Source organism: Naegleria lovaniensis (genome assembly GCF_003324165.1).
Source record: "Naegleria lovaniensis strain ATCC 30569 chromosome Unknown tig005, whole genome shotgun sequence".
NCBI classification, from domain to species: domain Eukaryota; phylum Heterolobosea; class Eutetramitea; order Acrasida; family Naegleriidae; genus Naegleria; species Naegleria lovaniensis.
In genome coordinates this window covers 288,139-314,814 of record NW_025407827.1, presented here as the reverse complement: position 1 = coordinate 314,814, position 26,676 = coordinate 288,139, and the positions used below count along the sequence as shown (strand labels likewise).

Here is a 26,676-nt window from a genome sequence, read left to right as displayed (position 1 = left end):
ATTTTCTCTTCAATTCAATTCTATATTGTGAGTAAGTATCAGCAGGAGAGAATCGAGCAGGGTGTGCAGGACGGGTGGCCACTGGATTCTTCTCGCAGGCTGTATTCTTGTTGTCGCACACGTATTTGATGGTGTAACTCTCGCAGGCTTCGCAATATCTCAGTCTCATTTTTTTTTTGAAGAACAAATTTTATTTGAACTTGTTGAGGAAGACAGCGTTCTTGCAGTTTAAAAACAGTGATTTTAAAACTTGATCAAAACATTTATTTTTCGAAAACAACAAAACTGTTTGGCTCATAGGGTAATAAGTTATCATTGATGGTATGCTTATTCGTTTGAAGCTCTTGAAAAAGTGGCAATAATCTTACAACCTTCTGGAAGCTTCTTGTGTTTGGTATCTCGATACAATTTATCCAATTCAGACTTCTCAAGAGTGACACTGTAGAGATCACTGTCTGAATTTTGTTCTACAAAGAGAGTATTGACCCAAAAGTGGAAGAATTTCACAAACTTTCCTCTCTTCTTCTTTTTTACCACTATTTTAAAGTCTCCATTCACTGGTACGTTGCATTTGAATTGAACCGATGAATCGGTAGTTTTATAGGTGATGCCATTTCTTTCTGTGCTCTTATGGTCATACCTGTGATCACAATGTGTTAAATTCAATCCTTTCACTATAACAATACTTACAATACACTAAAATTGGAATCCAAAACCTCCATGTTAATATAGCCAGCCACAACTGGAGCAGGTGAGAGAGTCAGCGACTGTAATATTAAGGAAGGATTGGAATTAGGGAATAAAATGTCAGAGTCACCAAGTTGATCAAATATCGATATAAACGAGAGAGATGTGGGAATAGGAGGTTCTTTCTTTTCAGTCATTGCCAATTCTGTAATAGTGCTTGTACTCTCATTGGTGCGTGATAAACCGCCTGAATGAGTTTTTTTAAGACTACTTGCAGCAACACTGTCTTCATTGTTACTCTGTATGCTGTCACTACTGGTTGTCTCAACAATACCAATTGATCTCTTTGCTCTACTTGCATTTTCTAGACATGCTTTTTCTAAATAGTACACATATCTATCAAATATTGTTAATATTTTCCAATAAATTTGATCGTCGCTTACCTTCTCTGACTTGGAATGGTGACACCTTTGTGATTCTTGGTTCTAGCTCTTGCATAATAATCAAGACATTCTTTGGCAGTGGGCAAAAATTGAGAATAATACAAGTAGCATGAAATACAAACGCCTGTTCTTCCCTTTCCAGCTTTGCAATGGATAACTGCAACATTTCCAGGATCTTGACTCAACCACTCATGAACGCTTTTACAGAATGGAATTAAAATTTCAAATTTTGGAGCTTCATGATCGTAAAATTGAAATCTATCTTCAACTCTTCCATGAAAGCATGTCTTGTCATAGGATCTCTCTGCACACAAATTCCACAACTTGTATTTATCTTTGTGTCGAGTTTCTAAAAATCGTTGAACTTCTGACATTGGGTTGCGGTAAATCTTCTCAAAATCAGGTGAAGGATAACCCATAGCAATAATGTTGGGCGTTATATCTGTGTTGTGTTCATGAATTGTTGTAAAAAACAATAGTCGCAAATAAAATTTCCGAAAATAGTAATCAAGTGTTGTCATTAAATCATCATCAAACATGTTTTCATAGTATGAACATCAACATGATCATCACCAATGATTTACACGTGTGATGTTATTAACTACTTTCACTATTCATCATCCTTGCAAGTACTTACACGCTAAATCAAGATCAAATCCATTCTCTGGATCTTCATATCTCTTTTTCTTTTTGGAAACAAGTCTTCGTAGTATTTTCATCTTGTTCTTCTTTCAGTAATAGTTGATGGTTGATGTGGTAGTAAAAGATACGTTATTGTTGTGGTACAGTACAAACGGAATAAAGAGGTTTAATTACAAAACAAGTTCAATTCACGCGTGATGAATATATGGAGAGAGCAATAAATTAATGATGAATATGGAGAAGTAAAGGTATTCTCTTTCCTAGTGTTATGTTATGAATTTGTATAATTGGAGGAAGCCGATGCGGAAATTGATGAAGGAGTGGGGTGGTTGGTGTGAGAATAATCTCCCGAGAGAGGGTTGGAGAGAGTCGACTCAGAACAACAGAAGCAAAAACAACAACAACCGAATCTCTCTCAGTGTGGGCACTCTCAATGTTGGTGAAGAGCTATGGTGAGAAACAGTGGAGTGATGAATCAATGCAACAATCACACAATACTTGATAGCGATCGTTTCAAAGAAGAAGAACAACAACAACTCGTGTCGGTTTCGTTCGAACTTTTTTTCGGTGATTGAGTCGATCTCTCCGCAAAATGTCATCACTCGAGTTTTGATGGTTGAAAAAGACTGAATTTGCGACGCTTTTGCTTTTAAAAGAATAAGGAAATAGTTTACCGAGTTGCGTTGGTTCAGGGCCAAAAACGTTGCATGAATATTCACACACTGCACACACATGTCACTGCTTTATTGTTTCATGGATTCATAAATTGCTTTCTGCAATTCCCATTCCTCATCAGTCATGCTCATGTCACGAAAAAGTTGCTCTTGTTTTTCAATCTCTTTTTTGTGTCGCAATTTCTTTTCTTCAAGTTCGATAATTTGACTAAGCATACTCTGTCCTGATTTAATGGAGCTGCACTTTGCTGCTACTGTTGACTTTGGGCGAGGGCATCCAAATTCTCCAGATATCATTAAATCGTCTCTTACTACTGAGAACACAGATTGAAGTCTATTGTCGCATAATACACTTGTTCCAATAATATCTTGCTTGATGTTCTCCTCAAAGAATTGTTTCACTGGCTTTTCCAAATAATTTGATAATTTCTCGGTGGCATTTTCTAGCTGCTCGATATTGTCCTCCAGTACGTTCTTTGCACTTGTTCTAATTTTGTCAGTTACCAAAGGTTTACATCCTTGCAATATCTCTGCGTTGGAATTAGCAGTAGGGTCAAATAAGTAATAACTGAACACATAAGAAAATTGCAGGCCTTTTCTACAGTTGAATAGAGTTAACATGGCCTGTTCTACCCATTGCACTTCAATCCAAGCTGAGTTTGGTCTCAATGAAAACATTTCTCTCTGTATATATATATTGTAAAATTTAAGAAAGTGCCACCAAAACATGAGTGCTGGCAATAATATCATAAAAGTCCTTACCATTTTTTCTTTAATGGTATCTCTTGTTTTAGCCTCTCTATTTCTAGAGTCTTCATGTGCTTTAAATCTGTTGTAGTAGTGAAGATATCTTTCAAGAGATTGTCTCGCATGTTCTTTGTTTGAATCTTCCTCAAACTTCCCGCAAGAGTGGCTATATGTTGTGTGATCAAATGCTTTCCGACAGACCCAGCACCAATGGTGTTGACATTTCTAAAGTAGTTAGTAATAAGATTCATGTTAATAAGGAAATTTTCGAGTCTTCAACATACCTGACAGTGCATGTGGTTACATCCTTTGTTTTTTGTAAAAAATCAAATTCAATGACGGGGTGTAATAGGTTATATTTTAACATACCTCCATTCTTCTCAATAGGTGTACCACATTTAGGGCAGTCTTTGGTGTTACAGTTTAGCCAATTGAAGGTCTCACTGTCATCCTTACACTTCTTTTGCCAAGCTGTAAGCATATTGCAAGTTGCTGGCAAGTGAGGATATTTCGTGCATGCAAAACAAAACATTTGGCCGCAAGTACATTCAATTTCAAGCGGAGTGGTATGCGGTACATTAACTCTCGCGCACCTGCCGCAACAAGGAGTAGATGGGCACCACTATTACAGTGATTAAGTCAACAATGGTTATTTTTGATGTATCACATACCTTCACAGACTTGTTATCTTCGACATATGATTCAATAAACTTTCTTTCAAATTTTTGCTTTTGTTCACCAGAAACAAATTTAGAAATAATATCATCATCAATAATGCTGTCACATCCAACTTCTGGACAAAGAATTTGTTGCTTGCCTAATTAATTCAAATGATTAAATATGTCATATTATTCAGGTGTGGCAAATTCACGTACGTACCTTCATTGATCTTGCTTTCGATATGATTTTTCCAACAGTTATTACAAAAAGCGTGAGAGCATGCAGGTAGCTTGGTACAGTCAGCTGCAGGAACATCATCATAACAAAGTGGACATTCAAACTCGTCTCCCTCCACAGTCATACATGCAGCATCTTGAATGTCGTTTTCACTCAAACCTGCATATTTCAGCACTCCTTCTTTTCCTCTTTCGAAAAATGTGTTTAAAAGCTACTCCTGTTGGTATTATTCATTTCTTTCATGTCACAACTCACCTTCTCAGAATTCCCTTTTGAAATTGCACAATAAACAAATTAGATCAAAAACAAATGAAATACATACATTCGAATTTTCTTAATAAAACCTTTGCAGAAGCATCAGTCACTCCCATAATACCGACAATATTCTCAATTTCGGTTTTTTGCTCTTTAATGATCTCATCCAAAGTGAGTATTTGATATTCGGCTTCCTTGTGCTCTTCTTCTCTAAGTCTTGCAGTGTTCTCAAATCCATCATCACCATCAGCATCGTCGTCCTCGATCATGAATGTTTCATCCTCGGTATACCCAAAAGATTCAGCAGTACCTAAACAATTGCATAAATCCAAATAGATGATCAAGGCCATCAAAAAGGTGTGATGATAATTAAAACCAAGTTGATTTACATTGGTTCATGGTTGATCAACCCATATGCATTGTGTTGTTACATTTCCATTGACTGAGATCATCATGATGATATGCAATGACCTACCTGGTGTAAACTCTTCTTCCGACATGGCTAAGAGAAAGGCTTTTATATTTTTTTGAAGTTACAAGTTCTCATTTGCACAGGAACGCTTTTTATCCACCCTCATTGAAATCAGTGGTGATGAATAGAGTACATACATAATATCAAAAGCATTGTCTTTGGTTACAATAGCATACTCATCATCATCCCAATTCTCCACTACAACTTACCACGGTCGCTTGGGCCAGCTCGCGGCCAAGAAAATGATGATTTGGCTCACAGCAAATTACAACAAAAAAAAATATAAAATGTCTCTGGTGCCGCATTTTTGTGTGGCCCTTTTTCATCATCGAAACAAAACAACACACGTAGGTTTGACAATACAATCAACATTGAACTCTTGACGTAAACATCAATATACGTATCAATTTTATGTTAGAAGATTACAGCACACAATAACGTAAGTTTTACAATAGCAACATTTTGGCTGAATCATTATGACGATTCTAATCAAACAACTCCAATCTACAGCAACAACCAATATGTACGAGATTGTCATAGATGAAGGCGATGCAATGATGTTCGATGCTCCAAACAACAACAACAACAACAATGAAGCCGATCCCATCACAACACAAATCCAACAACAACGCAGAGAAGAAACTAGCTCTTACGATTTCAAAGATATCATCATTGAGCATGGTTTACCACGAATTGAACCTCTGAACTACAGTTACTTTGACCTTTGTGAAGAAGAACAAGATTACGTCGCAAGATCTTTCCAACTTTTTGCCAAGTGTGCCCGAGTCAAGATTAACAGAATGCTGAAGTTGGGAGGTATTCATCGAAGAACCTCCATTAGTTGTGGCTGTATTGAAACAGAAACCTTTCAACTGATGTTTCAAAATATGAAGGGAGCAACGTTTTTCCACTCTGACAGAATGATCTATAGGCATGGAATTAAGTACAAAGTTCCCTGTGTTGGATATCGTTTTAAAGATACCTTACCAGTTCTGGATTTATTTGAGAATTGGGGAAGACAAGTTGTCAAGAGTTGCATTTCACAGGAAGACAATTCTGTGGTCACAACTGAATACCTATTGCAAGTTAAGAATATTTCTTTTATACTTGAAACAGAGTCAAGTGAAGTGTTCATGCATATGTCATACGATACCAAGATCAAATACGACGATGATGATGAATTTAGTTTCTTCTAAAATTGAAATAAATTATTAATTTTATTAAAAACAAAAATGTCTCAATTTTATCCCTACCAAACAAATTCTCAATATTCACAACCTGAGCTACCAATCAACAGTAATCAATCCTTGTACTGGCCAACATATCAACTCATTCCGAACTTTCAATCTCCACAATACGAGTTGTCTCAAATTAACACCAATCAATCCCATGATTGGCCCAATTCACAACAACAATTGTCGCAAGATTACATTGATCAACCCATATTCTGGCCTTCATACTCATGGCCTTCGACATTCATTCCTACACCATCACCATTATTGATGACCAACAACATTACAACATCCGAATCTCAAAGACAACAATCACCAACAATCACCAACAATCATGCATCATCATCATCATTAAACGAATCAGTGAGCGAACCAGTTTCAAATTTTCCAACACATTCTTCTTCATCAAAGGAGTTCAAATGGAAGCAACGATTAATAAATCAGTACAATTCTTCTCCCCCAATAACGTCTATTGTTGGGAAAGTTTGTTCCAACGACCGAATATGCTTAGAAGAGACCTCTTCTCAGCTAAAAGCAAGATATTTCCTTGATGTCAAACAACATCTTGGCTTAACTCATATCACTGATGATATTGTTACCAATTCTTTCAATTACAAATGCACTGACTATTTTGGTGATGCAAATTATGGAACCAAGACGAAGCGAAAAGAAAAGCTGTTACAACGATTAGGAGGTCACGATATTATTTGCAAAATGGATCAATTTAAAGATATTTATGAATTTCTTGGGATGTTATGGAGGGAAGGATTGCTGAACGAAGATCGTATGAAAGAGGAAGGTTTGTTGGATAGTATGGATTATAGTATGTCAAAACAACAAGAATCATGCAACGAACAAACCTTCTTCTCAAAAGAAAGTAATACGATGTCTCAAATTAAGAACCACCAAACAGAGAACCATAAAAAGCGTAACAGAAATGACAACGATAACCAAAACAAGAAAAAAACTAGTGCAAGACATTTCAAATTGAAAGAAAATACTTTAAAGCAAGTTCTTGTTAAAAACCGAAAAGTGATTTCTAATAAGGCCGTGGACGAACTTCGAACAGAAGGACATGTCAAAAATTTAACACCCTCACCTACCTTATTGCATGCACAATCAACGACAGACTTAATCTGCACTGACATATTTAATGTAAAGGTTAAAGAATTAGATGGAGATCGAAAAATCATTTATCACTCAATTCTCCCCACTGTATGTTGTTATGTGTTGCAGCACAAGAAGTGGATTGGTTTTATGAAGAAAAAGCAGATACAACTTTGTAAAGAGGATCAAATCGATAACAAGGATTTAATTGTTGCATTGAACCTTGATTATGCTGCCAATTCAAAACTGACTACTTTGACCATTACTGTGATCAATAGCAAATGCTTCGGAACAGGTCAATCTCGAGCTATATGCGTTCCACTTGCAATTTGGTCTGGAGATGAGAGTGAATTCATTCATGTGGCAGATCATTCCCGAAAGGAAATTGAGATTATTCGGAAGCACGGAATAACAATCGAATCGAATCATTGCTCCATTGATGTGTTTTTAACGATGGATTTGAAAGCGTTAGGTGTGGTCTGTCCTGGAGTGAAACAAGGATCGTGGTGCCCATACTGCGACACATGTAGTCCAATATGTTGCAAAAACCACAAACCCAGAACAGAGGATTCATTGGGCTGTATTCTTGGACTACCTGCATGCAATATTATTATTTGCGTCCTTCATGCAAAGGAACGACTGTGTGAAAATGTTTTGAGAATAACATTGAGTGGTGTTAAGGAGAAAGACAAGTTTTGGGATGCTGTTATTAAAATCAAGGGACTTGAAGGCTTACAGAAAGTTGAAGACGAAGAATGGAATGATGTTCGTATGTTTCTTCATGGAAACACATGCAACATTCTTCTGAACAATGTTGGAGTGATGTCTCCGTTTTTCGAGAAGGAACAAACACAAATGTTGTGGGACGCATTGAAATGCTTGTTGAATAATATTGACAAGAATGCATCGGATCAAGTCATTTCGGAATCATTATCGTTGTTTTGGAATATTTATGTTGCTGCTGCTCAAGGATTCCAAGGTAAATGTTGGTATGCTCATATCTTAGCGAAACATTTTTTAGCTCTCAAGCGAAGAGTCAGAAATGTAAAGCAATTTGAAACTCAAGCATTCGAAAGCAATCATCTTGAAGAGAAGGAATCAATAGAAGGAGCATCAAGCAAAGGTGGTGGCACTCCCTATTCCTATTATGATTATATTTTGTCCAATACTAGAGACTATCTTGAACATTTTTCATCAAACGGAATCAAAGTTCGGTCAGCTCTCGGAGACAATGTTGATGATAACAAGGATTTATTGATGGAGACATTTTGTAAGAAACCAATACCTACCGGTGTTCGTTCTACCATTAAACTTGGCCAAAAAGGAAAGCTATTGGCTCAGGTTTTGTTCCGAAAGTTGAGAATACTTTTTCTTTCCACTGTTCTTCCAAACACGTTCATGCTTTGCCAGCCAAAGAGATTCAAGGAAAAGAGAAAGCAGGAAATTGCTTCCGATTACACTGTGAAGGTGAACGATGATGAATCTATTCTTCAACAACTTTGTTATCGAGAGGAAGACACAACTGTATTTGAAAATCATAGCTGTTCGGACCAATGTGTGACCGTACCTAAAGACTACCAACACTACACCATTTCAACCTTGAATCGGGTTGTGCCTGAAGGAAGTAATTTGAATCAATATTTGGAAGACGAAACAGCGAGAACAGAAGGCATGTTGATACCTGTTGCAAAGGCCAAGAGAGTTGAACCTGCACATGCTCTGGCTCGACGAAGAAAGCAAAGAAATAAATGAAGAACGATGTGTGGGATCGAAAAATTGGTCGTGTGCTGTTGTTCACAGAAAAAATAAGCTCTCAAATTTTTTTCGATCCGGCAGTGTTTTCTGATTGGTTGGAGAGCGTAGCCATCATTTTCTTTGGCGTAAGTTGTAGTGTTTGGCTACACGTGGCCCTTGAATTTCTTCCGAGTGAGAAAAAAATATTTGCTTCTTCTCTCTTTGCACCAATGGAACAATACATTGATTTGAGCGACAAGAATTTGCATTACGTGGCTGGAGTAACTATCCTTGCTCCAATCATTTGGAATGTTTTGGCCCGTATTGAATATCATACTCGTTTACTCACCAAACTCGCTTGTGGTAACGCACAACTAGGATGTTACATGTTGGCTGTTTATATTTTCAGCTTTTCCTTGTTTAGAGATTATTTGTTTGATAGAGCACTTGCTTCTCAGCCTGTTGTGTTGAAGGAACAATACGGAACTGAGCTCATGTATGTGGGTTATGCTTTGCAAGGAATTGCTTCCTTGTTGGTTTTAGGAGCCTATTATCAATTGGGAATTACTGGAACTTATCTTGGTGGTATGTGTTTTATATTTAATTGATTGAAAACGAGCGTTGTTGGATAATTGATGATGAAAATCATTGCATCATATTTTGATTGAATATTTACTTTAAAAACTCTGATGATATCGATGAATGAAATAATATTTTCATGATGATGACACTTCAATGATTTTGTTGCAATGATTGTATTTGGACAATATATTCATACACATCATCACACATTGGATTCGCATCAACCATTGATCCATATTTCTCAACAACATTCAACTTTCGGAAAATTCTCATTTCCTTCAATTTTAACACCATCTTGTTTCATCATGTTTGCTGATATTTCACTCATTCACAACAGACTACTTTGGTATCCTCATGGAAGACAGAATTACCTCTTTCCCATTCAACGTTACTGACAATCCAATGTACAATGGTTCTACTTTGTGGTTCATTGGTCACTCTCTTGTCAAATGCTCACCAGCTGGTTTGTTGTTGAGTTTGGAAATTTTCATCATGTACAAGATTGCTTTAATGTTTGAGGAACCTTTCACTGCTATGATTTATGCTAAGAGAGATGAAGAGAGAAAGTCTGGTAAATCATCATCTCCAACTACACCATCAAAGAGAAAGAGCAAGAAGTTGGATTAATTATCTAATCAACACACTCTCTCATGAATAAATTATTGACCATTCTTCCATGTTCATTTTGTTGTTTTTTCTATGATTATCATGGGTTGCCCATATACTAAGGAACAAACTTTATTTCATTAGGGAGTGTTTTCATCGTCATCGTCGTCTTCTGGATGTACATTAGCGAGTTGTTTTGAGCATTGTTCTGCTGTCAATCTTGATTGGCCAATGTTGAGCATGTCAATAACGAGGTTTGTCAAATTTCGGTTGTGATAAATTCTGCTCACTTTGGTTCGTATGTATTCCTTCCAATAAGAAAGTTCCTCATCCGAAAACTGTTGCTGTTGTTGGAGAGTTTTAATCAGTTGGTAGGTATGTGAAAATTGAAGAGCATTCTTTTCAGTCTCTTGCGATAGATCCTCAGAATTCATATCCATGGTTAGAGACATGATTTGAAACATGGCAACACCTAGTGCATAAATATCTAAAAGTTTCCATCCATTCATCTCATTATTGCCAGTAGCACTCACATTTGTGTTGTTGCTGTTACTTGTTGATCGAGTGTTTCCAAAAAGTGACTTGATTCCATCATCCACATTATTGTAATTGAATGGATCATCTGCATCTTCTTCTTCCTTTGTTTTTGGAATAAGGTTAGCAAATTCCAACACGGAGGAAGTTGCTTGTTTGAAAAATGCATTAAGATAGAGATTCATGGTGTGAATATGAATTCCAACATATCCCAAAAAAACATTTTCCAAAGTTTCATCAAGAAAAATATTTTCTAAAGAAATACATCCATACATCTAATAATGAAATTCATTCGAATTAGAAAAAAGAGATGATTTAAAAACAGCTCAAACATACAGTGGTGTTCAAAGTGTTATGAAGGTAAGAAAGTGCATCCAATAATTGCGAGAAGTATTTTAAAATAGTTTGACCTTTAAGGAATTTTTGTTTTTCCAATCTTGTTTTGACCAATCTTAATAAATTTCCTTGTGGATAAAATGGTGTCACAAAACAACAAGATGTCTTGGTCATGTAAGTATCTAAAATGGGAATTAAATTTTTGTGAGAATACATGTTAAATTGTGACATAAAATACATGAGAAAAGAGGATGGCTGTTGGTAGTAGTTGTAATATAAATTTGGAATACATTATGTGTTCGTACACGCAAGTCTATAGAATTTTTTTCATCGTCAACATACATTTTCTGCTTTTTTACAATCAATTTCAATGACTATTTTAAACGATCATGGTTTTTATAATTATTTTGAAAAAACTAGTAAAATTCCAACGCAACTCGAATGATGACACTTACTGGTTTTATATTCACCCATTTTAAAATCTCGAGCTTGAAAAACTGTGTAAATAATGCACGCATAGAATCATGAACAGCCAAGTTCGTTGTTCATTGTAGTCACAATGGCATATTCACGATGAATTTAAATTATTGTATTCGTCATTATTATTTCAAACAACAAGTCACACAATAAGAATAACAACACTTTCCACCTACATTTGACACATGATGGCCATAAATAAATTCCGACTCCTGAAGAATTAAAATTTTGAATTTCTGCAATTTTTTGATAACGATCTCTTCGATAGGAAGCCTCTTGGAAACTTGTCATCATCATCACGGAAGGATTATTTTCAAAATTTGTTGTGTTTGCTTTGAATGAGGAGTCATTAGTGGGGTGTTCCATCTTTTCGGGATTGAGTTGACCCTTTTCTGTTCTTCGCTTGGAGAGATCAAAGGATGGCACATAGAAGGATGAGAGTGTGGGTGTGTTGATAGGGACTTGCATTTTTTTGGTGTTTTGATGGCGTTTGATGCTCTCTCTACATTAATTACATCAAATTAATTTAACAAAAGCTTTGAAACATGAAGAAGGTGCCTCACCCACTTTTCAATGTTTGAGTTCAGCCATGGTGTGACACTCTTTTGTAAAGTCGCAAATGTATACAGTTATTAATGTTTTATTTCAAAATTTTAAATTATCCTCCTTTTGGTTTCACAAGGAATCTCATTGACAAGTAGGCAACAACCTTATACACAAATGTTAATGCAAAACAAAAACCAACATTGATCCACACATGTGAAAGTGGGCCATTCATTTCCAAATTCTCAATCACTGCTGCACCGGTTGGGAAAGGACAAGCTCCACTGGGTGGGCAAATAAATGTCGCTCCTTGGAATTCATTAAGGACCAACGCTTCAAATCCAAAGTGGAAGAGAGAGGTCCAATAAATCCATGTCAACCAGACTGGAAGATTGTTCACATTTCTGTAGAAACCACCGAAAAGCATGAGTACAGTATTTACGAGAGGAATGATAGCCATTGCAACTCCAAAGTTAGGAAGAAGGGATCCAATAGCTTGACCTAAAGATTGACCTGTAATGGTGATGACTGCTAATATAAACATAAACATGAAAAATCGTTCCACAGTTGGATTAAGGCCACACATCCAATAGGTTATACATCCAAACAGCAGAGGGAAGAAAAATAGAGTTGGGAGTTCAGCAACGTTTCTTGCCATAAAGTAACTTGAAACCTTATACATTTTCGCACCTCGTTCTCTAAGGAAGATTGGTTTTTCATCATACATTAAGGTAATTGAAGACATGGCAGAGTTCAAAAATTGGTTAGTACAAATAAAGAACAGTACACCTATTCTGTCTTGTACGTTAGTTTGGGAATATCCAAGTTGAAGGAAAATGAGACCAATTAAAAGAGACATGGTTAAGTTTTGGAATAGCTTTGCCATGGTTACCTTTCGATCTCTGATAATGTTAATAAGAGCTCGCATGGTTAGAACTGCAAATTGAGCAAACCAACTTGAGTTGTACGAAGAGAATCGTTTCAAATCTTGATCCAGCTTGGCTGATGGAGGAATTTCAATAGTAGGATTAGTTTTGGAATAATAATTCAAAACTCCCTCAATTCTTTCGTTTTGTCTCTTTTTCTTTTCCATGTTTTCACCTGTAATTGCTGCATTCTCAGTTACGACGTCCATAAGATAATCGGCTGGGTTGTAGCCCGTTGGACAAGTATGTCCGATTCTGTCAAAATACTCAACAGCTTTGTTGGCATCTCCAAAATAAGCGACTCTACCTCGAGAGAGAAGCAAGAGTTTGTCAAAAGTGTTAAAGATGTTTGAGGAAGGTTGGTGGATGGTAAGAATCACAGTTCTGCCATGCTTTGCCAATTTTGAAATAGTTTTCATGACGTTATAGCTTGTCTTGCTGTCCAATCCAGTTGTTGGTTCGTCAAGAAACAAAACAGATGGCTCAGTAAGTAATTCAATACCAATACACAATCTCTTTCTTTCTCCTCCAGAAATACCTTTCACGATACCACTAATTCCGACTTTAGTATCGGCTGACTTTGACAAACCCAGCTCTTCAATAATGGTGTCGACTCTTCTCATTCTTTCTGACATTGGAATTTTACTGTCAAGACGTAACATGGCTGCATATCTCAATGTTTCTCTGACGGTCAAGTTGCCCATGAGCACGTCGTCTTGTTGCACAAATGCTGAAAGAGCTCGAAATGCTTTACCGGCTTTGCTACCGTTGGCAATAATGTCTCCTCCAGATGGCTTAACTCTTTGTGACAAAATATTCACTACGAAAATGATATAATTCCCAAAACGAAAAAACAACAAATCAGTACTTACATAACGACTAGACGAGAATAAGCATTCAACACAAACAATCAAAATACTTACTGTTTTACCAGCACCGCTAGGTCCCATGATAGCCAACACTTGACCAGGAGCAACATAACCAGTCATTGGATGCAAAATCTGCTTATCCACTTTCTTGAAAAAATTCTTTAACGAAAATCCAATTCTTTCTTTTGGTTTCATGATTTGTGATGGTGGTGATGGCTTCACTTTCACCTTATATTCTAAATTGTGCCACTCTAATTGAATAGGAGGAGACCTCCGAACAAATTTTGTATCATCGGAATGATCATTTACAGGTACTGCAACAACACCGGAACCATTCGAAGGAGTGTCTACATCCAAATTAAATTCAGATGGAACTGATGGTACCTCAGGTACATGAGGTATTAAATTTGGTAATTCAACTTCCGTCATAGTTTAAGGGAAGAAAGTCGTTGATAAGGATAGTATTGTGTTTGATTCGGATGAATATATGATGGTAGTAGAATCTCTTTGCACTACTCGAGATGATAATGAAGGTATGAGAGAGAGTTCAAGAGATACTTTGGGAAGGGATGGAGATTGGACGTTGTTGTTTGTTTTTGATTTTCTTTTTGTGAGTAAAAAGCGCACAGTTTTAAAAAAATGTGCTTCGCTGCTGTTTTGGCTGCACAACAATTTTTAGAAGCCGTTATTTGTGCGACTGCGTGGCATTGATGTTGAATCAATAAGAGCTTCAAGCGGTAAAATTAAAAGCGTGGATTTCTTTTGATGCAACATGCACGAGTCGTTGTTCATTTCGTACATGGAAATGATGCGCTTCTCAAAGAATCCGTTGTTGGGTCTTTAGGGATGAGAATGTGTGAGCCGGTTCGTGAAATAGATTGGCATATTGATGTGCGTGGATGATGAAAATACAATGAGCAGGAGGACGGACTTTATGCATTCGGATTGAACTTGGCAGTTTCAAATCGACATGCATGGAATTGAAACGTTTGAAAACGGCACACATGAATGTCTTTTCATGAACAAGTTGAAAATTTACAAATAATTTTTACAATTTAATCAAAAAAAGAGAAAGTTTGGTCTGGATTCGAACTAGATTCCTCGCTCCAAGATTGCAAAAAAACTTCGAAAGTGGCATTGTCTTGTGGTTCGTCATTAGTGGAGTTCTGTGGAGCTACGACCGAGCTGCTAGTATACATGGTCGAAATTGGTTGGTTGAGAGAAACAGCAGTATTATTCAAAAAATTAGAACTGGCTTCACCATATAATGCATGGAATAGAACATCATTCTCCAATCCCAAATTAGCAGGATTTGTCCAAGTATTCGAAAGCTCAACATTTCCCAAGACCACAGTCGAGGAAGAAGAGCCAGACAAGTGCAATTGAGTACTGCTCGAAGGAGATGATGGAGAGAATGATAAGATTGGCTGTTGTCTACTTTGCAAAGTATCCAACTTTTGCTTCTTTTCTAAGGATGGATGGAAGTAGTCATCTTCCTCGTTGGCATGGGATGATGACATGCTTGGTGAACATTCAGCTCCATGATTGGTTGATGAATCATGTTGAGATGCGACATCACTGTTAGAACTGGTGTCTTCATCATCATGGTCGCTACCATCATCTTCCTGTGTAAAGTCGATTCCATAGTTGCAAAGGTACTTTTTGAAATAACGTTTCAAACGATTACGGTCAAAGTCAAAGACTGGCATCTTCAAGCCAAGTTCTTCGAGAAGTGGTAGAATCTTCTTCTTCACAGCAATTGGAGTGGTTCTAAACATGCATGCAATATAAGGATATGAGAGAATGGTAAACACACCACCTTCAGATTTCAACAATAGTTTTAGGAAATCATTATTATCGAGCAAACTCTTATCAAAGGAAGGAACCAAGTCACTTTCTTTTTCAATGGTGAGAGCATGTTGATGATTCAGAATTCCCATACGGTTGAAGTGATGTCTCAATACTTGATCGTTTGTCAATTCGAAATTGAATGCTTTTTCAATGAAGGAAATGAAAGCTTTTTGATCACAATGAGTTTGGTGAACATGATCATGAACAAATTGTGCAACAGCCTGCCAATTGGGAAAGTGTCTTTTTAGAGGAGCCGACGCTGTTGGTTTGTTGGATCTTGGACGAACAGTGGTATTGGAAGTATTATTGTTGACAAAGGTGTGTTGCTGAAGGTTCATGTTGGATGGAGAGGATGAATTATTATTAGTTTTAGAATTCTTCTTTTGCTTTTTAGAGGATGAGCTTGTTCTGGTACGCTTCTTCGAGGTAGTGGAGTCCACAACACATGTATTGGTCGAGTAGCTATTCGACGAAGAGGAACATGAGGAGGAGCATGTGCTGAACATACTACAACTGTCATTGTCTGAAACTAACATGGAAGAGTCACTCCTATTATTGTGTGTGGTCAAGTTAGTAGTAATATTGTTATTATTATTATTATAGGAATGAGAGAAAGGATTAGGGATTGGAGATTGGAGAGGTTGATGATGACTACCAACCGAGGGATCAACCATGTGGAAAGTACTAGGAAAGCGAATCCCTTGTTGTAGCTCTTGTTGGGAAGAAGAAGCTTCTCGGGTTTGCTTTTTGGTCTTTTGGTTGACGGGTTTTCTGGTACGAGGCATGGTGTTGGCAGGAATGAGTCCAAGAGTGTCTTCTCGCTCGCGTTTAGCTTGTTTCGATTATTGTGTTGAGTGGTTTTTTTGTGTGGAAGATTTTGTTCGAACGAGAGGCTGTGAGATGGGAAGTCTGTTTTGCTTAGCTGCAGGTGTACACAACAAATTTCTTTGAAGATGTCAACGTCCTCTTGTTACTTTTCACATTCAAGCATACCAAATACAAGGAAAGGAAAGTTGGCAAGCACACTTTTCCTCGATTTGATCGTTAAAAAATTTTTGCCTTTCCTTTCGATGGAGAGGCTTTACTTTTTGAATGAGTGAAAACGCAGAAATGGGTTCTCGGAAATTAAATGGTTACAACGTTTCACACAAGATTGTTTACTTGTTTTGCTTTTGCTCACTAAACATGTGTTTTTTATTCCGTAATGATACTTGACTTTATTGGATGCAATGATTCATGATATTCTTTGAAGATTGGGAAACTGCTTGGGATTGTGTAAGGCAATGTAAGCCACGGGAGAGTTGTTAGTATTAAAAAATGCAAAAGGCTCAACATGATGAACAAGGCTTTGATGAGCTATTCCAAGAGGAGGGTGACAAGGCTTGGAGGATACAGAATCATCGTGCAGCGAGAATGGTTGCTTCTCTGGACCTATCGTAAATTTGGAATTTAATTATTTGAATATTACTTCGTCGGTTCCGTTGGATGGAGAGTGTTGCTCGTTTTTGTGCGAGCAATTGTTGCATCATGTGTTATTCATAAGACAACAAATTCCTTGGTATGTCGGCATTGTATACGGTCATCATATGGAACCAGTTGATATGATACGATCTCATATTTAAATAACGATGATTGAATTTGAATTAATTGGTTTTAGCCTATTTCCGATGTTAGAATCTAAAGTAAATAGTATTTATCAAAACAAAGAGGATAGAAAAAGAATTTCTTCCAAAGATAAGAAGCTAGTTAAAATTTATGAAAGGATAACAGGAATAATTGATAATATAATTTCAATACTGCAAGAACAACCAGAAAATAATATATTTGCCTTTGTACTAGGAAATTCCATTACAAACCCAAAAGAAGTGTACATTTTCAAATTCAATAACTCATCAACGTGTCACATGAATTGCGCAGACCCTAAAAAGCATGTACATATGGTGAATCTCTCAAAGAAAGTAATTAGGAATATTATTGGAGGTTGTTTTGACATTTTCATGACTGAGTGTAGTAAGTACAATTTGTCATGAAAATTTATAGCAGATCACCTCACATAAATCCCTCTTAGAACCATTGCCTTTATACTTTCTTGCTAGATTGAATTCACAATTTTCTAGTAAGGAACAAACCAGCAGTGAGGATGATGAAAACAATTCTCATGCCATCTATATATCAAAACCAAATTTTAAATTTAGACTGAAGGCACCTTCTACGTTCAGAAAATCGTTGAGACAACATAAAAAAGAAGGAACCAAAATTATCGACATGAAAGTCCCCAAGCTTTTCATTATTGAGCTTAGTGATCATGAAATGACCAACACAGAAACGTCGCAGTCCAAACAAGAAATTGAAAGTTTCCTCAAATTTAACATTGCTTTCCAAACCAATACTATTGGATCGACGTCTTCTCAAACAAAAGACACAGAAGAGGATTGTTGGTTTCTTTTCAAATAATGATCTGGGCTTCAAATAAATGGAATTATTCTGGCGCCCAAAAAATTGCTTTAACATCAAAAAATATTCACAAAAGGCGCGCGTTGATCATATTGACTCTCGGAAAAGCCTCATCGTCGTTGAATTAATCTTACACAATCCGAAATAAATTTTGAAATAATTCAATCATCATATGCACACAAATGAGAACATTTAAAAAGAAGAATCCTGTTCTTGTAAAAGTGGAGAGCTCTCCCAATTCAAAAAAAGTTTCTCTTTTCAAAGATATCAACAGTGATGATGAGAAAAAAGGTAAAAGTCGGAGGAAGCCAAACTCAAACGATTTATTTTCGGAAGATGTTTTTGATGAAACCTTAGAAGCATCCACAAAACGAAAACGACATAGTTTAGATTCTGCTGCAAAACAGTCAACAGCATCATCAGAAAGTCAATCACCAATTTTCAAAACTCCAACCAAGAGGTCCCAAACAAAAAGTTCATCTGTAACTCCAACAAAAACTGCAAAATCTCCCAAGACACCTGGATCTTCTGGAAAGAAAAAACTATCTGTTGAAGAAAACTTTTTTGCCGATGATCTATTTGACGATGTTTTTGATTTTTCATCTTCAGAGGATGAAGATGAAGAAAAAACACTCAAAGCTGCAAAAAAGCCAAAGAGAGCTTCGACGTCAAGTGCTTCACCAAGACTTGGAGGAAAAGAAGAAACTAGAAAAGAAAGCATTTTAAATTATTTAGAGGGATTGAAGTCGTCATATGTAGATACGCAACATTCATGTGCTAGCTCGCTAGCTAAAATGTTTTCTGAGCAACATGATGATCTTGGAATATTTCTTCGTGCGTAAGTAATATTTTGTAGAATATTGTTACCATTTAGAAATGGTACAATAATTTAAATTAGTCACTCTCTTGTGAAAAAGGTGGTTGACACGCTGTGTTTAGTGATCGACTTTGAGAAACAAAAATTACTGTCTCTGACAGCATCACAAATTATTGGTATCTTGATGAAAGACCCCTTGAATGCAGAGTATATCACCGAAAATTCATTTAAAATATTACACGAAATTATTAAGCAACACTATGTTCTCAAATGGCAACAAGTTTCAAATTTGGATTCAATCAAACGAACAAAACGCACTCGAATTGCAGCCCTCAAAGCAGGTTCTCCAAGCAAAGCTCAAAAACAACAATATGAAGAAGAGGATGAGAATATGCAAGGTTTTGAAAAGACTACCATCTCATTGGCTCTTGCAGCTATGGTTAACATTGTAAATTACGAACATAATTGCTTTGAACTCAAATATCATCAAGCTTCCAACAAGGAAGAATTTTTGGAAAAGAATAGACCTAATTTATTGTTTATCAAGACAAATAGCGTGGAAACTATTGAACGACTTGTACCATGCTTGCTAGCCCTATTAGAAAAGGATAGGGATGATGCTCTTGTCTATGACATGTGTAATTGCATCAAAATGCTAGAAAAGAATGGCATTGTCACCAAATACTCGTCAGACGCAAGCAAAAACGCAGAGTCATGGAATTATTTCCTTCCTGCCCTGATTCGAATATTGAATTGTCTCACACCTATTAGTAAGTGTTTTTTAATATCATTGTTTCATGATAACATTGCAAATAGATAAGCCTCTTTTGAGTGAGTTAAAAGACGGGCACCCAGTGGTAGAATGTGCACTCGTGACTTTGCGATTTCTCACAAATATTAGCAATGGAAACGAACAAGTATGTCAAAGAATTGCTGAAGAAAATGGCTTGTCAGGAATTTGTGCTGTATTGGCCTCAAGCTATACTCAACATTTTGATGTCATTACTATGTGTTTGGCTTTGTTAGCGAACATGACAGATAAAAGCTGGAATAATAGAGAGCTCGTCAGAAACTTTAGTAAGTATGAAAACGTTATTGATACATTTATCAATAATTATTTCCACTTTGAACATGATAGAACTCGAATTTAGAGGTAAAACTAAAAAATTATTGAACTTTTTAATAGAATTATTTGTGGAATATTACTCAAAACAAGAGTACAACGACGACAATAACACTGAAAATTGCATCACCATATCTGATCAGGACTCTCAAAATACTACAGCTGCAGAGATTGTAGAAAAAGTCAACACTGAAAAAAAAGAAAAGGAAAATCAAGGAGCATCAGCGAGGAGTAACTTGAAGCGAACAGAAGACAATATTATAACTTCATATTTGGCAATATTATTGGGTTGTCTTTGTAAAGAGCATGAGGCCAATAAGGAGCATATTATGAAGGAACTTCCTGAAAAATCATTTATTTCTTTAATTATTGCACTTAAGGCATTTGTGCTTTATCAATCGAACGCATCACTGTTGACCCAAGACACCCTGGATTCCGTCACCAAAATTTTGAAGGAGTTGGGGGACAAGAACAATTCACAAACTTCAGACCAAAGTGTTGAATAAATGGTTTCTCCTCTTAATGCACAGAAGTTGCATTGATTAGAGATGCTGTCACGTTTTTATTAAAAACGTATGGGTTCGAGACAATAAGGATGTGAAGTAATTACCAAGAGAAGGAACATTTGATGGACAACTTCGACTAATTGATCTTTGAAAGCTTGTCATCATATCTTTGAAAAAATCATACAAAGCAGCAACAGCTTTATTTCGTTTACACGCTGTAATTTTCTAACAAAATGAATCGAGCTTCCGTACAATTCAAACTCTCCAAATGTTTCGCTTGCTTCGAGGTCAGACAGAATTTTGGATTTTCCTGTCTACTTTCTCTAATTTGTGCAATAATAACAGAGAATAATGAAGTACGAATGAGATCGGAACTGTTGGCTTTCAAAGATGTAACTAATTGTTCCAAATCAGCTACTTTACACAGACTCTCAATTGCTTCCTGTCGAACATCTGCATTTTCATCTTCAAGCATATCTTTGAGATATCGAACCACAGTCTTGTTGGCCTTATCTGAAATAATTCCCAATACTTGAGCAACTGCTTTCCTCAAAAACATGTCTCTCTCAGTGGCAAGTGCTGACAATCGATGAATCATATCCTTATCTCCTTTCTTTGCTAATTTTCCAAGTACTTTGACACATTGAAATTTGAAAAGATGTGAATATTTCGAGGGACATACGTCCATCAAGTGCAACAATTTGTGAATGTACTTGTCACAGAATTTTTCATCTCGATAAATTGGGAAAATATTTTCAAGAGCCAACACTGCTCGTGCTTTCAATTTCCACAATTCCTTTTCTTGCATGTGATTATCCTTTTCAATTTCTAAATGTTTTGAAATAATTTCAATCATGAAAAGATCATCTTTGGGTGCTACATTTCCCATTGCAACGAAAATTTCACCCAACATGAAAGCATTCGAACTGTTCGAGTCCAATAATTCCAAAAGAATGTTACAAGCTTGATTGTTATCAGAATGTGCAAAAACAACGCCAATCACATAAATGGCAGTATTAATTTCCATGGACTTGTCTTCATTCATGATATTCTTCAAAAGATCTTCCTTAATCTTTTCAAAAACAAATGAAATAATTTCCTCATCGTGATGATTAATAAACGAAGCCATAGTGAGAACTGCATATTTTCGAACATCCAAATTCACAGTCACAGCAAGTGTGAACAGTGTGTCAATGAGATCGAGCATGAGTTTTTTAAAGGTTGGCTCTTTTTGTAAATGTTCAGAGAGTGATTTGAGTGAAGAGGATAATCGTTTGTCCTTCTTGGATTGAGACGTGTTATGAATACTATTGAGATATTCTCTTCCAAGAAGTAGAACTTGTAATAATTCCATAATTTTCTGAGCGAGTTCAACAAATCCTAATTCATATTCTTCGTATTCTTCTTTGAGAGATTTATCAGGTCTGTATGCAATATGATCTTTGAGTAATTTCATGGCTACTGTTAAAATTGGAATGTCTCTCTTTTCACACATCATTTTCAAAGAGTCAACAACCACAGCAAGTGTATCTGCTGATTTTTCTTTTGAAAGAATTTGGACAAGCAATTTGATACTTTGCATGTCACCAACATTAGATATTCTTCCTAGAGCAGCTATTAAACCGTGTCGAATTAACTTATTTTGAGCTTGTTTGATGTTTGAACGAATTTGTGACAGAATCATTTCATCTGCCTTCACACAAATATTGACCAAACTATCAATCATCTTGTCCATATATCTTCCTTCTTTGATCGTTTCTGAGAGTAAAATTTCCATAAATTTGTTAATGAATTTAGAGTCTCCCTTCTTGGAAAGTAAGGAAAGAACATAACAAGCTCTCACTTGCACTTCAATGGGAGGTTTTGTGATCAGAGCCCATAACTTTTTAGTAATTCTAGGATCATCCTTCTCAGCAATCGCCAGCAATACAACCACCGATTGTTCTCCAATTTTCCATTGCTTATCTGAGAGAGATTCAATGAGACGTTTTACCACTCTATATTTAAACTCCTTTTCGTCCTTCATTTGTTGGAAAATGTCGAGTAAGCTCGAAGCTGCTTGCTTGGTCTTGTCCTTATTCTTTGTTAAAACTTTTAACAAATAACCAACCACATTGGTAAGATCATTTTCATAGAGAGCCACACGTTTGGTGGTCATTTCTCGTAGAAGAGGAGAATCATGAATGAGACCTTCCATAATCATGGTTTTGAGCTTCTTTTGTGTGGTAATATTCTTCTCAATTTCACTGTATTGATCTCGTTCTTCAATTGGTCTTTCACTTCGAATCATTTGAAGTAACAAGTTATCAATGGCTGAACTCTTTTTGAAATTTTCATACAAGAAGGTCATAAATTCTGAAAAATCATTCGATGACATGGATCCAGCACACAATAAAAAGGTCTCTCTGTACCACGGGTCAACAATTAATTTTTTGGTTTCCGATGAAAAGACAATGGGTGATCCTTCTTTCCTTCGACCAAAAAGACCTTTCTTTTGTTCTCGAATGGTAGACACTCGTTTTGGATCACTCCATACTTTGGCAACTAGATATTCTTGGAAAGAGAGATGAGCAAAGGAGTAGTGACTTCCCAAACGAATAATGAGAGGAAAGTGACCATCGTCAATATCGGATTGGAAGACTTTCCACGTTTCGTACACATTTTTAGAAGAATCCATAATGCTGACATTACTTCCTAGATTTCCTGTCAGTCCACTTTCCTCATTGTTCACAATATCATGAAGATGTTTTTCAATAAAAGCTGATGTGAAATATCGTTTGGTGTGTTCATGAAGAATACTTGCGACTGCATAGAGCATTTCGAAAATGTCTCTTCGTTCTTGTTTTGTGGTTTGAGGTCTCACCTTATCAATGTATACAGAAATCATGGTTTCACATGCATGTTCATATAGTACACTTCGAATATCTGGTAAATCCTTGTTTTGTTTAAACTCTTGAATCATTAAACTGAGTAAAAGTGGAATTTTGGCAAGTTCCTTATACTTTTGAAGAGCTTGGAAAAATCGTGGATCTTTGATGCCTCTTCTCATGGCAATTTGTTTTTGTGCATTTTGACTCAATGGTTTAATTCGAGCCAATTTGAAGCTTTCAAAGAGAACATTTGCTTCTTCCTGTTCAAAACCACTCACTCGACTGGTCGTGATAATTCCTCCCAATTCTCTAAAATTCATTTTACAAATGAGCTTTTCGAGTTTGGATCTGTGATCACCGCCTTCGTCCAAACCATCTAACAAGAGTAACAATCTTCCACATTGCCAAACATTTAACAAAAATCGTTCAACATTACTTGGATATTTGAGACCCTTGTTGAATGTATCAGCCGATGCTCGAATGCACTTGATCTTGAAAGGAATGCTGTCATCATCAAAGGAAATATTCGCGAGAGGTACCAACAAGGGAATTAAATCATTGGCATTCGAGTCAGAGGAGTTTTTAGCTGCTTTCTGAGCTGCCTTGTAACAGAGTAGTTTCATCATGCAAGTTTTACCACTTGCTGCACTTCCTAGAATGAGATACTTGAGAGGTCTTTCAGTGGCAGTACTTAGGAAATCGACTGCATCTTCATAGTATCTGTTTTTGGTTCCTGGTTTCTCTGTCTTGTTCTTCTTGATTGGATCTTCATCTGCAGCTTCAGATTCTGTTTTTAACAAATCATTCCATTCGTTGCTTTCAATGAGTTCGAGAGGAGCCATGTGTTGGTCAATTTGTAATGGTTCTTGTGAAATTGGATCAATAAACACCTTGTCACAGTTCAAAATGGTCTCCAAATATCGACCTTGAGCTTTCATGAAAGACTCTGTGTCCATCAATGTGTCATCAATATTCACTTCGGTTTCATCTCCCACTTCATACGCAGTAAGACCAATCACATAATCAGGATTGAAAGGAAATCCAGCTTGTTTCGTCAGCTCATTGAGAGCACTAATGGACACCCAATCATAATGTTTGCTGCAAATGGCAGTTTTGAGACCTCTCAGAAAATCTGTGAGTGAAATTCCAGAATAACTGATCGAGGAAGAACCATTCTCTGGTTCTGCTGTCGTGTTATTTCCATTCAAATCTTTGACTTCTTTAGCTTTCTTTTCTAGAGTGTTCAGTTGTTGAATTAAATTAATATAGGCCTCTCTAAAATCTAACCAATTGGTTTTGTTTTCCCAACCATGTTTTTTCCAAAATTCTCTTGCCTTTTCGTTGATAATTCTTTCAACAGCAGGAGTTAGATCAGAGGATGAAGATTGTGAAGAGGTGTCGTCATCCATGTTAGGATCAAGATAATTACTATCCGAAATGGCGGGTTTCAATTTTTTCAAGAGTGTGACATTTGAAGGTGGTTGTCCATTATTCTTTTCACATTCCTCTAAAAATTGCAAAATTTCAACAGCTGTTGGTCTATCTGTAGGATCCAGAGTTAAACATGCCGCTGTGACTTCCTCCACAGTCTTGGGAGCTTTATACTTTCTACATAATTTGCAAACATATTCTGGATCTCTTTTAATTTCATGTCTAAAATCAGGAATTTGAGATTCTTCTAAAAAAGCAAACATTCTTAATATACAAACTCCAAGAGACCATATATCTGTACCTGCGTCATATTTCTTGGAGCTAAACAGCTCAGGAGACATGTATTGTAAAGTTCCAACAAAACTCTGAGCCATATTATCTTTCATTTCTTTTGTAAATCCAAAATCACTCAATTTGAGCGTCCATTCGGTATAATTTTCATGAGTGTTCAGTGTTGTTGTTGACGACGATGAGGAATTATTGGAGGATGAGGACGAGGTAGAGGACGAGGATGGTGATTTGAATAATAAATTTGCAGGTTTTAACTGTTGTTGTGGAATGGTCGAAATGGTTGTGATGATTTCAATGGCAAATCCGTATTTCCATGGAGATCATACGTCGTTTTATAAAATCATTGTGAATGGATGTGAATGGATGATTCCACGAGATGGTTTGTGCGTGTGTTTGTATGCGTGTGCGTGCGTGTGTGTACATTTGAGAGAAGAAGAAGAAGAAATACGATCGAAGGTGACGCCAAGAGAGAGTATTTTCAAATGAATCATGATGACGTTCCAAATGAAATTTGATAACTCTCTACTACTACTTACATCTCTATGAACAATATGTTGTTTGTGAATATATGCCAACACACTCACACACTGTTTGATCGTTGACAATATAAACGGAAATGGTAAGTGTTTATCAGCAGCTTCATCTCTACCTGTCGATGGTGAAGTGCATTGTTTCAAGTGTTTCTGAATAATTTCTTCTAAACTTCCCTTGTCACTGAGAGGTTTGAATGAATGAATAGAAAAAGAGATCATGTCCACACGATTTCAGAATAGGATGTGAAAACAATGATACACTACTTCTACTACAACTGTTCTACTACTACTTACCAATATTCCATTAACATGAACAATTTTAATTCCTCTCCATAAAACGCGTCCTGAGATCTCTCTTCAAAATGATCATAATAGCGTACAATGTTGGAATGTTCATGAAATTTCTTCACCAATTCGACCTCTCGTTTAATCTTTTCAAAATTGGATTCTTCGAAAACAGTGATCATTTTGATGGCATAGAGTTGATGCGTGGACTTTTCCTCGACTGTTGTTGTGCCATACATCGATTTAGGTTTCACATAAAGTTTGTGATGAATTGGTAAAATTATATAAATATTTGAAACAAAAGACCACCGTTCAAAGAGTGGTTATTGAAGTTTGTAACAAAAGGATGTTGAAAGTTTAGATGATGACGAGAATCACAATTGTTGTTGACACATGTCGATGATGATCATCCAAAATTGGAATGAAATCATAATTTCAAAGAGTTTCATCATCATCATGTTGTCAGAATTTAATTTCTTCTTATTGACAAGTACTGTTATTACTATTACATACCGAGATAAACAAGTCCTTCAGCACCACCTCCTAATTTCTTTTTAGGTGCATATCGATCCATTTGTTGTTGTTGTTGTTTCAAGGATCAATGATTTATTTTTATAGGATGATATTGAATGATATAGTAGTAATAATTGTTGTTGTTTTCGAGAGTCAAAAAGAACACAAATGATCTTTAAAATGTTTTCAAAATAAAGAAGTATAGAATTTAAATTCTATGATGAATGATTTGCGCGGAA

At 36.3% G+C, this 26,676-nt stretch overlaps 11 protein-coding genes across 11 annotated transcripts; 5 read left to right on the top strand and 6 right to left on the bottom strand.

Moving 5' to 3' along the window:
• Positions 1 to 327: 327 nt before the first annotated feature.
• On the bottom strand, positions 328 to 1,849 carry C9374_012510 (uncharacterized protein; the record flags this gene model as incomplete). The annotated part of the gene is made up of 4 exons (XM_044688285.1): positions 328 to 640; positions 691 to 1,083; positions 1,131 to 1,572; positions 1,768 to 1,849. 4 exons carry the CDS (start codon positions 1,847 to 1,849, stop codon positions 328 to 330), a joined length of 1,230 nt encoding a protein of 409 aa, XP_044554152.1.
• A 666-nt stretch (positions 1,850 to 2,515) lies between these two features.
• Positions 2,516 to 4,845, bottom strand: C9374_012509 (uncharacterized protein; the record flags this gene model as incomplete). Its single annotated transcript, XM_044688284.1, has 9 exons — positions 2,516 to 3,130; positions 3,209 to 3,418; positions 3,478 to 3,500; positions 3,563 to 3,815; positions 3,865 to 4,010; positions 4,073 to 4,301; positions 4,346 to 4,359; positions 4,413 to 4,655; positions 4,821 to 4,845. The coding sequence occupies 9 exons, from the start codon at positions 4,843 to 4,845 to the stop codon at positions 2,516 to 2,518; spliced, it is 1,758 nt and encodes a 585-aa protein (XP_044554151.1).
• Positions 4,846 to 5,293: 448 nt separating this feature from the next.
• C9374_012508 (uncharacterized protein) lies at positions 5,294 to 6,013 on the top strand (the record flags this gene model as incomplete). The annotated part of the gene is made up of 1 exon (XM_044688283.1): positions 5,294 to 6,013. The coding sequence occupies one exon, from the start codon at positions 5,294 to 5,296 to the stop codon at positions 6,011 to 6,013; it is 720 nt and encodes a 239-aa protein (XP_044554150.1).
• A 36-nt stretch (positions 6,014 to 6,049) lies between these two features.
• On the top strand, positions 6,050 to 8,908 carry C9374_012507 (uncharacterized protein; the record flags this gene model as incomplete). The annotated part of the gene is made up of 1 exon (XM_044688281.1): positions 6,050 to 8,908. One exon carries the CDS (start codon positions 6,050 to 6,052, stop codon positions 8,906 to 8,908), a length of 2,859 nt encoding a protein of 952 aa, XP_044554149.1.
• Positions 8,909 to 9,120: 212 nt separating this feature from the next.
• Positions 9,121 to 10,099, top strand: C9374_012506 (uncharacterized protein; the record flags this gene model as incomplete). The annotated part of the gene is made up of 2 exons (XM_044688280.1): positions 9,121 to 9,475; positions 9,810 to 10,099. The coding sequence occupies 2 exons, from the start codon at positions 9,121 to 9,123 to the stop codon at positions 10,097 to 10,099; spliced, it is 645 nt and encodes a 214-aa protein (XP_044554148.1).
• A 119-nt stretch (positions 10,100 to 10,218) lies between these two features.
• Positions 10,219 to 11,893, bottom strand: C9374_012505 (uncharacterized protein; the record flags this gene model as incomplete). Its single annotated transcript, XM_044688279.1, has 5 exons — positions 10,219 to 10,887; positions 10,949 to 11,203; positions 11,291 to 11,322; positions 11,404 to 11,445; positions 11,602 to 11,893. The coding sequence occupies 5 exons, from the start codon at positions 11,891 to 11,893 to the stop codon at positions 10,219 to 10,221; spliced, it is 1,290 nt and encodes a 429-aa protein (XP_044554147.1).
• Positions 11,894 to 12,083: 190 nt separating this feature from the next.
• Positions 12,084 to 14,192, bottom strand: C9374_012504 (uncharacterized protein; the record flags this gene model as incomplete). The annotated part of the gene is made up of 3 exons (XM_044688278.1): positions 12,084 to 13,714; positions 13,767 to 13,773; positions 13,818 to 14,192. The coding sequence occupies 3 exons, from the start codon at positions 14,190 to 14,192 to the stop codon at positions 12,084 to 12,086; spliced, it is 2,013 nt and encodes a 670-aa protein (XP_044554146.1).
• A 626-nt stretch (positions 14,193 to 14,818) lies between these two features.
• On the bottom strand, positions 14,819 to 16,399 carry C9374_012503 (uncharacterized protein; the record flags this gene model as incomplete). Its single annotated transcript, XM_044688277.1, has 1 exon — positions 14,819 to 16,399. One exon carries the CDS (start codon positions 16,397 to 16,399, stop codon positions 14,819 to 14,821), a length of 1,581 nt encoding a protein of 526 aa, XP_044554145.1.
• An 882-nt stretch (positions 16,400 to 17,281) lies between these two features.
• On the top strand, positions 17,282 to 18,068 carry C9374_012502 (uncharacterized protein; the record flags this gene model as incomplete). The annotated part of the gene is made up of 2 exons (XM_044688276.1): positions 17,282 to 17,624; positions 17,683 to 18,068. The coding sequence occupies 2 exons, from the start codon at positions 17,282 to 17,284 to the stop codon at positions 18,066 to 18,068; spliced, it is 729 nt and encodes a 242-aa protein (XP_044554144.1).
• A 182-nt stretch (positions 18,069 to 18,250) lies between these two features.
• C9374_012501 (uncharacterized protein) lies at positions 18,251 to 20,514 on the top strand (the record flags this gene model as incomplete). The annotated part of the gene is made up of 4 exons (XM_044688275.1): positions 18,251 to 18,906; positions 18,967 to 19,655; positions 19,702 to 19,962; positions 20,024 to 20,514. The coding sequence occupies 4 exons, from the start codon at positions 18,251 to 18,253 to the stop codon at positions 20,512 to 20,514; spliced, it is 2,097 nt and encodes a 698-aa protein (XP_044554143.1).
• Positions 20,515 to 20,722: 208 nt separating this feature from the next.
• On the bottom strand, positions 20,723 to 26,498 carry C9374_012500 (uncharacterized protein; the record flags this gene model as incomplete). The annotated part of the gene is made up of 4 exons (XM_044688274.1): positions 20,723 to 25,360; positions 25,643 to 25,820; positions 25,934 to 26,144; positions 26,438 to 26,498. 4 exons carry the CDS (start codon positions 26,496 to 26,498, stop codon positions 20,723 to 20,725), a joined length of 5,088 nt encoding a protein of 1,695 aa, XP_044554142.1.
• Positions 26,499 to 26,676: the final 178 nt, after the last annotated feature.